This window comes from Rattus norvegicus, chromosome 13 (genome assembly GCF_021556685.1).
Source record: "Rattus norvegicus strain SHRSP/BbbUtx chromosome 13, alternate assembly SHRSP_T2T, whole genome shotgun sequence".
Classification (NCBI taxonomy): domain Eukaryota; kingdom Metazoa; phylum Chordata; class Mammalia; order Rodentia; family Muridae; genus Rattus; species Rattus norvegicus.
The window spans coordinates 96783101-96799046 of NC_141546.1; the positions used below are offsets into that span (position 1 = coordinate 96783101).

Here is a 15946-nt window from a genome sequence, read left to right on the forward strand (position 1 = left end):
AACACCAGAAGGAAGGTTGGCTTGACAAGAAATGGTGAAGGTGTGGGTTCTCTCTGATCTCCAGAGGGAGAAAGGAATCCCCAGAGGCCCCGGGGTCTCAAGAGTACCTTAGAGTCAGAAATCTCGAGATGCTCCATTGTGTGGGAAAAGGAAAGAGGACTCAAATGTCCTTATGGTTCCCATTTCATAGGCGGGTAATTGAAAACTGATGACCAACATTACCAGGGTGTTGGGGGCAAGCACAGGAGCCCAGGCTGTGTGGTATAGGAGCCTAGGCTCTGTGGTACAGGGGCTTGGGCTGTGCGGGTATAGGAGCCTAGGCTATGCGGTGCAGGGACCCGGGCTGTGTGGCATTAATGGCCTTTGGCTCTGGGGAGGAAATAGCAGGAAGTTTTGACCATCACAACTCCAAGGCACGGGAGCAGAGGAATCTGGAACTTTCCCCAGTGTTATGCCCCTCAGTCACTTCTCTCTCTGACAGCATCATGGTCACCACATTAGGTGCTAAGGCTGGTCCTATTCAGGCATGGAAGATGGGCAGGGTGATGAAACCTCATCTGAGCATACTCCCCTCTGACATTCTGTCCCCAGAGACCTTACTAAACCTTTCCACGGCTCACCCTCTTGCACACTGAGCCTCTGTAAGTCATTCCATTTCATCTTCAGGGTTGTCAAACCCAGTATATGGAAGGGCACTCCTGCTGTTCAAAGTGACGGAGCTAAGAGGCCTCTAATCACCGGGCACCAAAACCCAGCACTATCTGCTGCCACAGACACATTTAGTGGGATTTAAATAAAACCTACAAGTTCAGTTCCCCCACCCGTCATGATGGTGCACACTTAGCATCCACATGTCCACATGTGTGGGAAGCCAGGGCAGGAAGAGCTCCTTGAATCAGGGAGTGGGCCATGGAGTGAGACCTCACTTCAGAAAACAAAACACCAAGTTCAGTTCCTCAGTTGCACACCTCACACTTTGAGTGTCGCTCAGGGACATGACTGGCGGTTAGCCTACTGGGTAGTATAGCTGGACATTTATATCACTGCTAAGTGCTCTCCTGGGACAGAGCTGGTCTAGCCTGCTTCATTGCACACCTGCCTTCTAGGCCACCTCATCCTGGGGCTCATCTTCTACACAACATTGTGGCCAGGACCCCCCTGGACCTCATAGGACATGAAGTCCTTACTGCTAGAACCCTGGAGAGGAGCTTCCCCAGAGTTCATACTGTTGGGAGCTGAGGCTAAGCTAAGCAAGGCTCCACTGATTTAGGACCCTGCTCTTAAGCATAGTTGAACTGACAGATTTTTAAAGTCACAGAATGTCGCAAGTGTAGGTCTTAGGAAAACCCGGCCCAACCCTTTCTACTCAGACGTGGTGACTGGGTCGATATAGGGGTGCAGTGTGGCTCCTAGGTACAGACAGCTGGTGGGAAGGTCGAGGGACTACCCAGACAAACCAAAGATCACATCCTGACCCACAGACCTAGAACCCTGTCACCCTGCTACCTGCTGGGCTTGTCACGGCTTCAGAGGAGAATCCATAGAGAGCTGGAAGCTCTGATGGCTTCCCACCACTTCTACTCCCACAGTCAAGCACAGAGCTGCAGACCAGGCAGGGCTGTAGCCTTGCTATCTGATGGCCAAGGCTGGGGTCAGCCAGGACATGACAGGGCTTAGGGGCAAAACAGCAGCTTAGCCCTTCACCAGAGCCCGGTTTCTGCTGCCTTATCTGCAGCAGGAAAAACAACAGGGAGGCTGACAGCAGCTGTGCAAGCGTTTGCAGCAGAAAGGAAATCTGCAGAAACCATGACTCATAGATGCTAAAGTGCTCAGGGAGGGGCCTCTACTGGGGGGTGGGGTGGGGTGGGGTGGGGTGGGGCAGGATGAGGGATAGGGGCTGGGGGTGGGGCTGGTAGAAGGACCGTGAAGAGAGATGGGTTCACTATTAAACCAGCTGACGCTTGTTTTCTGGTCACTGTCTGTGTGTGTGTGTGTGTGTGTGTGTGTGTGTGTGTGTGTGTGTGTGTGTGTTGTTTTGTTGTTTTTTTTTTCTTTAAACTACAGGCTTTTCTTCTTCTTCTTCTTCTTCTTCTTCTTCTTCTTCTTCTTCTTCTTCTTCTTCCTCCTCCTCCTCCTCTTCTCCTCCTCCTCCTCCTCCTCCTCCTCCTCCTCCTCCTCCTCCTCCTCCTCCTCCTTCTCCTTCTCCTTCTGCTGCTGCTATTACTATTTCTACTTCTTTTTCTCCTCCCTACTACTATGGCGATTATTAATTATAATAATAATTATTATTAAATTTGACGTCTGAGATAAGGTCTTGCAACATAGATCAGGGTAGCCCGGAACCCTTAGCGACCCTCCTGTCTCAGCCTCCTGAGTGCTGGGGTTATAGGCATATGTATATTACTTTAAAAGAGACGCCTGCAAACCCCAAGAGAAGAGCATTGTGCAAAATTCTTGGCTGGTGCTCTTTGAAACTGGCACATTTAACAAGAAAAAAAAAACAGGACTGAGAAGCTGTCACAGTAGAGAGATGCTCTGGGGGCCATGACAATGATGTAGTGAGGCATTCTGGAGAGACCCCGAGATGCAAAAGGTCTCTGGATAAACCTGAGGAGTCTCCGCGGACCTCAGGAGAGTGTACCGATACTGGTTCGTCTATGGTAGCAAATGTACCACACTCGTGTGATGGTCATGACTGGAAACTGGTTCTGATTCTATGCAATACCTCCTTGATTTTTCTGTAAATCTAAAATTATTCTAAAAGCACATAGTTTTATTTATTATAATGAAAAAAAGAAACAAAAACCAATAACAAACGCTCGCAAAAGGTGGGTGGCCTACCCAAGATCATCACTGCTACTCAGTGGTGGAGGAGGTAAGACCAGAAACTACACCTTCAGGGCCATAGGTCCCACAGAGCTGCCTTCCTGCTGCTCTCTAATGAGGCGAGCACTAGGAGGCTGCGCAGAAGGTCACCCTGTGGCCAAACACCTGGTGGTAGGTGTTCTGGGAGCTCAATGAAGGTGGAGATGAAGTGGCTCACTTCAATGGCCCAGAGCGCACAGGGCTGCACAGGCCTGCCATTTGAACAGCTGTGTCAGCACTCTCACCTGGACCTCAGAGGCCTGCTGGGCACAGAATCCATCACAATCAGCAGTTACAGAGTACAGAGTGGCTGGCCTTCCAGCCGGCCTAACTAAGGCTCAGCCTTTCCACTCCAGTCTTCCTTGAAGAAGGGCAGATTCTTTTTCTTTGCTGAGTCCATGCCTTGCCCAACCACGTTCTGCAACGCAGGTGGCTCACGGTGGGAGCACCTCTGTGCCTCCGTGTGTGCCCACGCGCACATACGCACTGGCACAAGCATGGGCACAGGCACGGGTGTGCGCACACTCACGGGTGCGCATGCGCACACAGCCGTGGTGGTGATGCGGGGCATTTGAGGGAGGGCCCGAAGCTGAGCCTTCCAGGAATGCAGGTGAGAGACTGAGTAAAGCCCTGGAGGGCAGCACGGTAACGGGTGTGGGAGGGTGTGGACAGATGCAAGAACGTGTACACATCCAAGGAGGTCATTTACGAAGGCTCACTGGGGCAGTGAACGCATTTGGGTAGGAGGCACAGAGAAAATGAAACATCCTCTCTCAGCTCAGCACTGAGGATTCTGAACCTGTCGGGTTATAAAATGACTTGGCATCAGACCAGAGCTCTGACAATGACTAGGACACAGCCTTCCATGGACCCTCCTGCCTCTGTGCTTCAGTTTTTCATATCTGCATAGCATGCGTGAAAAACTATCTACTTGGGATTCGGGATGGTGCTGTGCAACCAAACCAAGTAAACCCAATGCTGCCGTCTGAGTCATGCACTGTTTCTCAGGTGATACGTCTTGCTTACCCACCGGACCAAAGAATGAAAAACAGTTGGCTGGGGACTTGATCTTACTGAGTGACTGGTTGCTGCCACAGGGATTGAACCTGGGACCTCATTCATGAATGCTGGTCAAGAACTGCACCACTATCCCGCCCCACTGCAAGAACAGCCTTAGAGGGCTGAATGCCACACATCAGTGGGCTCTGATAACATCTTGTTTACCTTCCCTCCTGCATTTTGGGAAAACTGAGGTCCCCAGGGATGCCTGGGCCATGGTCTCCCAACCATTGACATTACTGAAACCTGTGTCTTCGCCCCAGTCCTGTTCTGTTGCTTCTCAGCCTTTTGGGAGTTGAAGATGTTGTTACCAACCCTACTGGGAATGTGTGTCTGTCTGCCACAGCCCTTCTATTGCCTCTGAGTCTTTTGGGACTTGGCGATGTCACCACCCCTTCAGGATCTCAAGCCCAGATGTCAGAGTACGGGTGAGAGTTCAGTAAGCCACATTTCACCACCCACAGCCTCGTTAGAATCTCCCAGAATATGAAGCCGAAGGAAGATAAAATGGCTACTCTGGTACTTCCAGAAATCTTAAACTGATTACTGAGAACGTTTAGGAAGGTCTACATGCCTCTTTCCCATTCAGTTCCGGGCATACAGCAAACAATTTCTCCCAGGAGTTTAACCCTTGTGGCCCCTCCCAAACTGCTTGGTGGAGCGGAAATGGGCCTTAGCTCAGGCACTTGTTACATGTGGCCCGGGCCTTAGGATGTGGACAGACTTCTGAAGTAGTTGTGCAGGCTTCGTTAGCACCCAGAAACTGCTGTATTTTCCTAGACCCTTCAAATGCTCCCAGGTCAGTCAAAATCTCAATCAACCTCCAACCCCACCCTCTCCATTTCCTTTAAGCAGTGGCTTGTCCCCAAAGGACACTCATCTTAGGCACCCTAGGATGCCCGGTCTGCTCTCTTTCCTGGGCCTGTTTTCTGCAGGTGAAAAAACTCTATAGAATTTTAGGAATCCCACTCAGCAAAAGTTGTGTTCCGACAGGCCTGGGTCCGGTTCTCTCTAGAGGCTGCTCCATCCTGAGAGTTTGAACAAGCTATCACATCCCCCACACAGTGGTATTTTTGCAGGCCTCTTTCTGGGGAGGCCATCTTGGCACTTAACACACTAGTGCTGGGGTCAGACAAATGTGCCTGTACACTAGGCCTCTCCATTGACGACAGCATGGCAAGGCTCATCTGTAAAATGAGAAGAGTCAGGGGGAATCTTAGAGTGTGGGCAAGCATGGTTTAGTGACTGACTTTCTGAAGAGTGGCTGCCACCAGTATGAGATCAAAACCTCTATGAGGTGGGCATGAGAAGGTGGTGAATTCTAGAAAACCAGTTTTGTTATAGTGGACTTGTTTGGGAAGTCCACTGAGGCAGATAGCAGGTTTCTGGTTTATCAGAGCAAGTAATCTACCCTAAATAATAATAGGCCTATGTTTATTATGTATAAGAAAAAGCGAAGGTGGATTCTCATGGCTGAAATTCACCAGAAGCCTGTGGAGTTTCAGAAGCTGGGGACCCTAGAGCCCTAATTCTCAGGCAGGGCCCTCCCAATACTGATGGATGCTTGGATTAGACTGAATTATGGGATTGCTCACAATCCACACTGCTTTCCCTGGTGAGCTTCTGCAGGGAGCTGCTGCCAGGCAGAGCGGGCCCTAGTGTTTTCTACTTCCTCTCAGCAGTGAAAGGATCCCCCTTCCTTCACACTGAGTCACTGCCTCCTCTTGGACCTGACTTGTGTGGCACAGACCTTCCGCCTTAGCCTAGTGACCGGCTAGGGGGCATCGCCAGGAGACAAGAAATCCAGGGAGCTTCTGAAAATGGAAGTCACTCATAGCTTGGGGAGAGAAGCCACAGAACTTGCAGTTGACACAGACACAGCACAGCCTGCTCCAGACCCCACTACTTACCAAGGGCTCCTTGGCAGATGTCTGTGCGGGTAGCACCTCCAATAATGAACTGGGGGTCTGCGCAGATCTCCTGGAAACAAACACACGGAGCATGGTCAGCACCGTGGACAGGAGCCTCGGTTCCCTGGGGTTGCCTCAAGCCGCTCCTCCTCATGCTGCTCAGCCCTGAGGAATGGTTCTTGTCAGACCTCCATGCTAGGAAGAGGTCTATGTGACCCCATTTCATTGGTCCTGTGTGTGTGTGGGGGAAGGTTTCCAGGAAGTCACCAGACTCCCCACACTCCAAATTTCCTGCAGCCTGCTCCATTATACTGTTTACCAGGGCCAGGGAAGGCATCCAGCATCCTCTGCTAGGCTTTGGGATCTTCCACACCAAGTGCCCCCTGCCCACCATTCTGGAAGCTTCTCTTCTGGGCCTGCTTGGGTTTGTACATCATTCTCCCTTTGCCTACATTTCCCAAATGGTTTGTTCACGTTTCAAGATCCTTTCCTTCCCTACTTTCCACATTTGTCCCCACCCTTCCCTTTGAGTTCTGGCCTAGCGTTTCTGAGAACCTAAATCAGTTTGGTGACACTCATGGGCCCTCCACCATCTCCACCATCTTTCTTTTTAATATTTATTTACTTTACGTATTTGAGTACACTGTCACTGTCTTCAGACACACCAGAAGAGGGCATCAGATCCTATTACAAATGGTCGTGAGCCACCATGTGGTTGCTGGGATTTGAACTCAGAACCTCTGGAAGAGCAGTCAGTGCTCTTAACCACTGAGCCATCTCTCCAGCCTGTTCCTCCATCTTTCCAATACAAGTGCTTCTTGGGGACAGGGGCTGAATCCAGCCCTTCTGCATTCTCCCAGCACTCAGAGAATTCATGCCTTCTGCACCTGCTGCGCAGACACTGCATGGCGATTTACCTCCTGTAGCCCTTTGGGGAGTCAAGATGGAGTCAGCTCCTCCTGTTCTCCAGTGGAGAACACCTCAGGAGGTAAAGTGATTGCTCAAAGCTTCAAGGATCCCCAGTGGTAGAGACTGCGGGGGGTTTGAACTCATTGGTGTGAAGTGCTAACACCCTAATGCCTCTGAGGAGGTTGCTCCCTACAGCCAACGTGGAAGGGCTCAGCCCTCCAGCAGGCCTCTGGATGTTTCCGGATTCTGAAGAGCTCCACCCAAAAGCCACAAAGGAAGTCAGGGCCCGAATCTTAGCTGATCAGTAGTAATGTCGCATCTGCAGTATGGCTTTGACTCTTGGCACTACTCTGTCTACCAGGAGTCTTCTTCCCCGGGCGAGAGCTGGGTCTATCCTGGCAGTTTCCAGCAGCACAGGAGCTCACACAGCATGCTCACCTCCTGCTTCCCCATCAGTCTGCCTGGCGGATGCAGGGGCAATGCCGCCAGGCAATGAGAAAGCATTTCTGTCCGAGCAGGGAAGTCAACTTTTCCTAAGGCCTGCCAGGCAAGCACTTAACCCCGGGGATGGAGCAGACTGGGCTCGGTTCCAGGAGCCTCTGTCAAACTGATCATCCAGGAGCCAAGCTCTTATCTCAGAAGGGGGCTACCATTATACTTCAGAGACTGCCTCAGGGTCTCCAGAGAAGTCCAAGTTCAGACTTCACAACCCAGAGATACTTTAGAAAACTGAGCCCCAGTCACAGCCTGTGGAGCCTGGAATGAAACACAATGTAGCCATAGAAGGAAGAAGGCTTGAGCCTTGGATTCTGATAAGTCACTGAGAATCTCAGCCCTGCCGTTTATTGCCTAAGGCCTGGGATGCTGGTGGGTTACTTGACATCCTGAAGCTTGTTCCGAATCTGTACAATGGGTTTGAAGAAGACAAGTGTACCACCACAGAGGACTGTTCTCAGGGTCAGGTGAATGGCCTTGGCAAATACTCTATCATGACAGCTGGGAGGACCTCATGGGCCAGCCTTAGATGATGCTGGGCCACTCGTCACTGTGGACTGGCATGGCCACTGCCCTCAGTATGGCTGTGGTCATGGTCTATGTCATCTCTTTGCAGTGGAGAGCTCTCTTGCCAGTGCTATGACATTCTCTCGGGAAGAGTTATCAGCTCCCAAGCCCACAACATGGCTAACCGGCTCCCTTGCCTGTCCTGCTTTCTCTGGAAGTCACCTTTAATCCCTTCCTCTTTCGTGATTCAACCTTTAGCAAACTCAAGTTGTTCACAGCCAAACAACTCTTAAATCAAGTCACGGGTGTTTGACAGGACAGGTCAAGACAGGTAGTCCAGCCATGCCACGGCTCCAGTCCTTATTTGTTTTGAGAAAATTTGACACTCCTAAGCTTTGGTCTCTCCAACTGTATGAAGATGTGTGGTGCATAGCCCGCTTGCCCTAGGCAGTGTCCCTGAAGTGGCTCTGGAATTCTGTTTTTTCTACTCAGAAGGTCCACGGGCACTGTCACCTGTTGAAGGACATTTCTGCCCTCCGTGGGTTCAGAGACAGAAACTAAGTATACTGTGCCTGGAATAAAAGAGGTGTTCAATCACTGCTCATCGACTGAATGGAAGGTCCGTGGACTCAGTATGTGTGTGGGTGGTGAACGTGCCTCAGCTTTGAGTTCCTGCTTTGACTTCCCCTTAATGATGAATTGTAGCCTGGAACTGTAAGCCAGCTGTTCCCCTTAGTTGCTTTTGCTTAGGGTGTCTTATAACCACAGAAATGATACTAGGATAAGAAGTTGTAAAACAGTAAGCAAATGTAAGGAACACGTTCTCCTGTCTGTGAGTCGTCTCCCCAGCCGGATGTCATCTGAGGTTCATAATGACTGTACATTTGTTCATTCATTCGTTCTCCAATTAGTTGCTGACTTGTTGTTCATGGATGTCCCAATGCCTGGGCTAAGGTAAGCACTCCCTACATGCTGGTGAGTGATTGAATGAGTGAATCAATGAGTGAGTGAATGAATCCTGAGAAGGGACACTACCCTGGCAAGACACTGAGAGCACATGGCAAATAACACACAGCAGCTCAGCCAAGCAAGAAAACATGTGACTGCGTTGGTTCATGGTGACAACTCCAGGACAGAAATGAGCATTGGACAGAGAACAGCAGGGTGGAAAAGGACTCTCGGAAAGAATGTGAATGAGCCAGACTTGCAGGAAGAGCATGCCTGGGAGATGAGAAGGGTAAGAGAGAAGAACGGGGTCTCCAGGAAGGGGACACCAGCCATGGCAGCTGCCCCAAGGGTGCTAGGGAAGAGAGAAAGCAGAGAGGTCTGGTTTGTTTTATTTTTATTTCATTTAATTTTGAGACACAGTCTTACTTTGTAGCTCAGGTTGGCCTCGAACTTACTAAGCAACCAAAGCTACAAAGTATCAAGGGTGTGTACCTCCACGCCCAGCTGAGGTGAGGAAGAGAGAGCCAGTGAGCCATCCAAGGTACCCAGGTGCTCTGGGTCCTGCTCCACAGAGACTTTTAAATTTTGAGTCAAGATCTCATGTAGTCCAGGCTGGCCTCAAATGCACTGCATAACCCAGACCAGTCTCCGTCGTTTATTATTTAGTGTGTGTGTGTGTGTGTGTGTGTGTGTGTGTGTGTGTGTGTACGCGCGCGCACGTGCCTGTGAGACTCTGCTTGTGTGCCACAGTGTGCATGTGGAGGTCAGAGAACAATTTTTGGAAGCTGGTTCTCTTTTTCCAGGTGGGTTCTGGGATAGAACTAAGTAGGTTGAGCCATCTTTATGGCCCCTGGCTTTGAATCTCTGATCTCCTCCTGTCGCCGCCTCCTGAGTGCTGGGATTACAGGCATACATTACCATACTCCTGATTTTATGTGGTGCTTGGGTTAGAACCCAGGGCTTCAGGCGTACTGAGTAAAGACTTTACCAGCTGAGCCACACCCCAGCTAGTCCAGGGTACTTCGGACTAGATTCAGGATAACAAAAGCAGCCTGGGAGAACCAAGAGTATGAAAGCAGGGTATGAATGTCCATTGTCCTAACAGGAATCTAAAAGTTTAGATTTCCTCTCTGTTCCCTGGAAAAGTCAAGCGGGGTCCCATGGGATGAGGACCAGCAGGGCTTCTACTGAACCCTTAAACCATAAGGGAAAGGGAAGGGCTCAAGGGCAGAGGCCCTGAGGGTTGGAACAAGAGCATCTAGGAGTCGAGCAGAGGTTACCAGGTGAGGACTCTAGGCCAGCAAAATAATGAGTAACAGGATCATTGGAGCCCTTCGATTCTTTAAGTTACCTGGGCAATATTGGAGGAGGGATCCTCTAACTGCACTTTGAGAAATAGACTAGATTCAAGTTGGATAAATGTAACGTTTTACCTCATGTACTTGAGACCACCTATGTTAGCCAGCGCTAGTCTGTGACCGCCCCTTACCCCTCACCCCAGCAATCCAGAGTCTTCTACCTAACTCCGATATCCCCACCCCACCCCCCACAGCTGACCCATGTCTCCTCCCTCCGTCTCACCACTAAAGTCCAATAAAAGTTTCACCCCAGCGGCCCTGCTGCTGTGTGAAGCCGAAGCCGAAGGCCCAGGGCGTGTCCACTTAATGGGATTTGGGGTCCTGTCCTGCGAAGCGCTCTGGGCGCAGCTTGAGACAGGTCCACTGGGTGGGCCTCAGCCTGCATCTGGAGTCCCCTTAGCAGCAATCGAGGAGCACTACCAAGTCAGGACTACCAAACCCGGTAGCCTGGGGCTCGCAGCCTCCCTCTGGAGCCTCCCGGAACCCCGAGTGCCCTTCCAGGCCATCCCGGCCCTACCCGTTCCCCTCGCGCTTCCTACCGTGGGCCGCTTCCATTCGATGCCCCGAGTTTTGCTGGAGTAGGGCCCCAACTCCTTGAAGCCCAGGGACGACGGCAGGGCGGGGAAGGAAGGATCCTGGAAGAGCGCCCCGGCCTCCAGGCACTCGTTCCGCAGTGTCTCGTAGTCCTGGTTGAGGTACTTGATGGCTCTCTCGTGAGACCCCAGCCCCTCGGCCGCCTCGCGGTCTTTGGCCAGTTTCATCGCGATGCCCGCCATGGTAGCGATCGGGATGGCGCACAGCACAGAGAGAGGGGTCGCGGAGAGGCGGGGCGCAGCACTCGGTTGGGGCGCGGCCAAGCCCGGGGCGCTGCAGCGGACTGCGGGAGCTGCCGCTGCGGGGATGATTCACCGGCGGGAAGCGCCTGGGCCGCGCGCGGGGTGTGGCCTCCGCCTCTCCAGGCCTGCTCGGCGCTGGGCTCCGGACGCGGCCAGCCGGCGACCTGCACAGCGACAGCCCGACCGTGGAGGACTGAGGGGCCAATGCTGCCACCTTCGGACAGATCCCGGGATGGCGAGGCCCGGTTGCCGTGGAGGAGGGTGGGGGAGGGCACTTGCAAGTTGGGGTGCGAAAGTTGAGACTCAACGGGAAGAAGGCAGGGTGAAACTCAGCAATGACTGTCCAGGAAACAGCAAATGAGTCAGGAGCGGACGAGGGAGTGAGCGCGCGAAGACCGAGCCAGTTACCACTCACTGGGCTCAGGATCGGAGAGCTCTGCAGGCCTGGGCACATGTGCTACACCCCAACATCTCTGAGAAATGGCTACCGATGTGTCCATCTTACAGATGAGAAACTGAGCCTCATAGAAGCTCAAAGATGTAACCCCCACGAATTAAAGCTGGTTAGGCATTGGCAACACACGGATTTTAAGATTCCAGGGCTTCTGTAGTTACTGAACAGCTACTCATGCATAAGTAGGGCTGTACAATTTGACAGAAAACATCTATGCGTGTTAAATCTAAATTTCAAGAAAAGGGGGAAGATCACTCGAGGCAAACCTATGCTAGAATGATAGTGTGGTGCTTAGTTAAAACTCAGATTTACCTGGGAGGGTTTATTGAGTTGCTGCTGGGAGAGCATTTAGAACAGAGGCCCTACTGGTGGCAGGTACCACGGTACCATTTGTCCAGGGAGAGTTCCGGAGTTGCAGCTCACACACTGAACATAGCTCTGGAATGAATACTGGGCTGGCTTAGTATCTGCTCGTTCTATGAGTGGTTTAAAGCACGGGGTCTCCACCGGAAGCAACCCACACCCACCAGTGTGACCCAAGAGGCTCTTGACCCTAACTGCAGGCTTTCTTCATATTGTTGCAACTGGGGAAAAAGAGGGTCCTGGCCTCTACTGTGTGGAAGCTGGGTGCTACTAAAGGTCGAGTGCATCGCTCTACAGAGAGAACAGCAAGAAGAATGCAGTTTGCAATGTCTCTGTGCCAGGTTGAGAAACCCTGGTTTGGGCCTCATCTTGGTTCAGCATTGCATGGTTTCTTAGTTTGTAACTCTGGAAGCTGCAGGAGACTGTAGCAACTTGAAATATCTATGTGGTATGCAAATGACTCTCTTCCAGGAGGAATCAAAGTGTCTCCCTGTGGCAAGGCGAGGGCTTGTCTGTACTGTCACTTCACAAGTGTCTGTCTGCTGTCACCCCCCCCCACTTCCCTTTTGAATCCTGAGCCCAGAAGAAATCAGGGTGGGGCCAAAGGAAATCAGACGGTGGGAAAAAATAAACAGCTTCCGGGGAAAGCTATGAAGCTTGGAAACTATCACGATGCAAACAAATGCCTAGTGTTGAGCACGGCGGCCATGTCTTTAAATCCCAACACCGGGAGGCAGGGACAGGCAGATCTCCATGAATTCCAGGCCAACCTGGTCTGCATGGAGAGTTCCAGGCTAGCTGGGCTACACAGCGAGACCCTGGCTAACAAACAAAACATGATGTGTCTGGTTATTCCATCTGTATTTGTCAAATAAAATCGCTTAAAATGTGTTCATTCTGTATCAATACGACAGCCATAATATTAGCTGTAAGAACTGTTCATACCTATATTAGCCTTGTAACTGTATCTATTCTTGTAACTGTATCTATTCTTGTCTTTAACCTCGTGTCTACTGTTGCCCAAGGCTGACCCACTGCTTCGCTTGCTGTAACTTCATTTGGGGTTCCTTCTTTCTTTCCTGTCTCCACAGCTCTGCCTCTCCCGGGCTGGCACACACACAAATGAAACAGGGCTTCCAACCCACCTTCACCAGCTTCTGGGAAGGGGATGATGATAGCTGGAGCATTCCCCTGCTTGACTAGTCATTTCCCAGTGTGTCTCCAGCTTCTCTTCCAGATTCTCCCCGACTCTGTCCCTCCCCTGCCACAGAAAAAGGAGCCTCCTCTCCCTTATTCTTCTGTTTGAATCTGAGATGGCTTTCAGAGTCCTGAGAGTGGGCCATTCTGCCTAGGATCATGGTCTTTCTTTGAAAAGACCATCTCTTCCTACCTAAATTTGACTTTATTTGATATCCTCTGTCTTCAGGTTTCAACTCCCAGCACATTGTCTGATAGGCATACTGCTTGTCACCAGGCTCTGCCCTGTCCTGTGTGACTGAAGGAGTAGAAGACTACCACAGTAGTCCTTGGTAGTTCAGGGGGTTCCCAGGCAATGGTTTCAGATGCTTCTCGACCTTTCCTGGGAGCCTTTAATTTTTCCACTATCTCATTTCTATTGGCCCCACCCTGATTTCTTCTGGGCTCAGTGCTCTTGGGGAAAAGTTTGTCCCAATCCTGCTGTAGCAAGAAGTTTGGTTTTCTGATGGAGAAAGTTCCTCCTCCCTGGCAGCTGGAGGCCAGCCCCCCCCCCCCCCCCGCAACCCTCCTCCAATCCCCCCTCCTGCTCCACCCTCCCCCCCCCCCCCCACTTTCCCCAATCCTTTAAGCTACAAATGCCTGGGCAGGCTACACCCATCACTGCCATCAAGTCAGAAACTTGCAAGACTGAAGCTTTGCAAAGCCAAGGCGGAAGAATGTCTCTTCTCACTCAGGACTTCCTCTTCCGGGTTAGTGACCTCCTTCTCCGTGCATTTGGGCAGGGCAGCCGACCTAGCCAACTATGTGCATAGAATCCTGCTCCCCGAAGGCCCCAGACCATCTAGAACTACTGCAATAGATTTGTAGACACACAGAGTAATGACTGACCTCACTCTTTGGACAAGGACCAGTTCGTAACCTGAGTCAACACTGTGCTTTATGTTCCCAAAGTTCCCTCACCGTGTTTTCTCAGGAGAGCTGGCTCAGTCTTTTCTTTCTGTGGCCACAGGATCCCTGTCAGGGAACCATAGAGACATACACAGATCCCCTCTTTCCAAATGACTCATCCAGCCCAGAAGGGTAGCAGTGAATCAGAAACAGCTGGCATATCTGGAATATGAGAAAGAGAGAGAGAGAGAGAGAGAGAGAGAGAGAGAGAGAGAGAGAGAGAGAGAGAGAGAGAGAGAGAGGCAGTTTTTTGTTGCACTCACAAACTTAACAGCTGGCCACAGGAAATCCTCCCTCCCTGTTTCGAGAGGGCTATGGCAGCAGCTGACATGTGCTGGAGTAAACCTTACTCTGAAACCCTAGACCACAGCAGGGCCTCTCTTTCTGGCTTCAGACAGCAAAGGACTAGGCAGGTGGAGCACTAGGCAAGCATATGCTTTCCTCTTCCCCTCCTTTCAGGTCTGTGGCATGACTCCAAAGCGGACCACAGACAATATGAATTCCACAGTGTCACTGAAATCTACCTGGAGCTGTAGTTCACTGGTAGATCAGTTGTCTAGTGTACAGAGGCCCGAGTTCCGTCCCCTGTATCAGTGTTCAGGAGACAAAAACAAAGGACCCAGTTTGTGTGCCCAGTTTGTTTGAGCATTAATGTCTTCACAGGCTTGTGGTGAATGCTCCGTCCCCAGCTAGTGGCTCTATTTTGAGAAATGACAGAAACTTTAGCACGCAGGGCTTAGTGAGAGGAAGAAGTCACTGGAAGGTGACCTTTGAAGGGTATACGTGGCCTTCAGGTTCTTCCTCTCTGATTGCTTCCTGTCTACAATGAAGTGAACAGCCTTCTCCTCTAGAGACTCCTGCCTCCACGATGTTCAGCCTCACCTCGGCCCTAAATGATGGAGTCAGCTGACCACACACTGGGCTCTCTGAAAACCTGAGCCCACACAAGTCATTCCCGCCTTTAGTCTATTCCCCCACGTGCCTGTATTACAGCTGTGGAAAGTCGAAGGCCACAGATGAGGCCACACCTTAGGCACCAAATGCCCTCTCTCAGAGGGGCTCTCATAGAAGCTTCTTCTAATGGCAGATTTGCTAAGGAAAAATTACATCTTCACTTGTGGGATCCCTTGCCATTTTCAAAATGCCAGCCTCCTGCCCCATCTTATCTCCTACTTATACCTGATCATTTGTGCCAACTTGACACCAATTAGAGATAATTGGGGGATGGGGGGAACCTCTTTGACAAATTGCCTCCGTCAGATTGGCTCCTGGGCATGTCTTGAGGTGTATTTCCTTGATGACTAGTTGATAGAGGAGGACCTATCTTACCATAGTGAGTGCTATCCCCAGACATGTGGGCCTGGGGTTGTATAAATAAGGTGGCTGAGTGTAAGCTTAGAAGCAAGCCAGTGCACAGTGTTTCCATGGGGCCCTGCTTCAGGGGTTGCCTCTAGGTTCCTGCATTGAGCGCCTGCCCTAATTTCCCTCCATGATGGCTGTGATGGTTTGAATGATATGAGTCCTGTAGACTCAAGTGCTTGAATGCTTGGCCCATAAGGAATGGTGCTATTAGGAGATGTGGCCTTGTTAGAGGAAGGGCATCACTGCAGAGGTGGGCTTTGAGGTCTCCTATGCTCAAGCTACTGTACGGCGTAGTCTCTCTTTGCTGGCTATGAGTCAAGATGTAGAACTCTCAGCTGCTCCTCTATGGTCCTGTCTGCTTGCATGGTACTATGTTTCCCTTCGTGATGATAATGGACTAAACTTTTGAAACTGTAAGCCAGCCCTAATTAAATGTTTCTTTCTTTTTTTTTTTTTTTTTTTGGTTCTTTTTTTCGGAGCTGGGGACCGAACCCAGGGCCTTGCGCTTCCTAGGTAAGCGCTCTACCACTGAGCTAAATCCCCAGCCCCTAAATGTTTCCTTTTATGAGGGTTGCCATCACCGTGTCTCTTCATAGCAATGAAACCCGAACTAAGACAATGAATCTGTAGGGTGAAATAAGCCCTTTTCTTCCATGTTTTGCTTAGTTGGTACTCTATCAGAGCTGCAGAGAAGCAAATTAGGGTGCCTCTTCTCATGTGGGTACCCACTACCTA

General features: G+C 50.9%; 1 protein-coding gene across 3 annotated transcripts in view; it reads right to left on the reverse strand.

The window, feature by feature from the left end:
* The window catches only part of Capn2 (calpain 2), a 50727-nt gene extending 39474 nt beyond the window's left edge, over window positions 1-11253 (reverse strand). For 2 of the 3 annotated variants that reach the window (XR_015635162.1, XM_087580489.1), the window contains exons 1-2: window positions 10591-11082; window positions 5835-5904 (exon numbers count right to left, since the gene is read on the reverse strand). Coding sequence is in view for 2 of the 3 variants with exons in the window: in XM_087580489.1 (XP_087436615.1) it covers window positions 5835-5904; window positions 10591-10827 (307 nt within the window). In the remaining variant the exon portion in view is untranslated. Of the gene's footprint in view, window positions 1-5834; window positions 5905-10590 lie in introns of all 3 variants that reach the window. The other variant, NM_017116.2, reaches the window with a different exon arrangement.
* Window positions 11254-15946: the final 4693 nt, after the last annotated feature.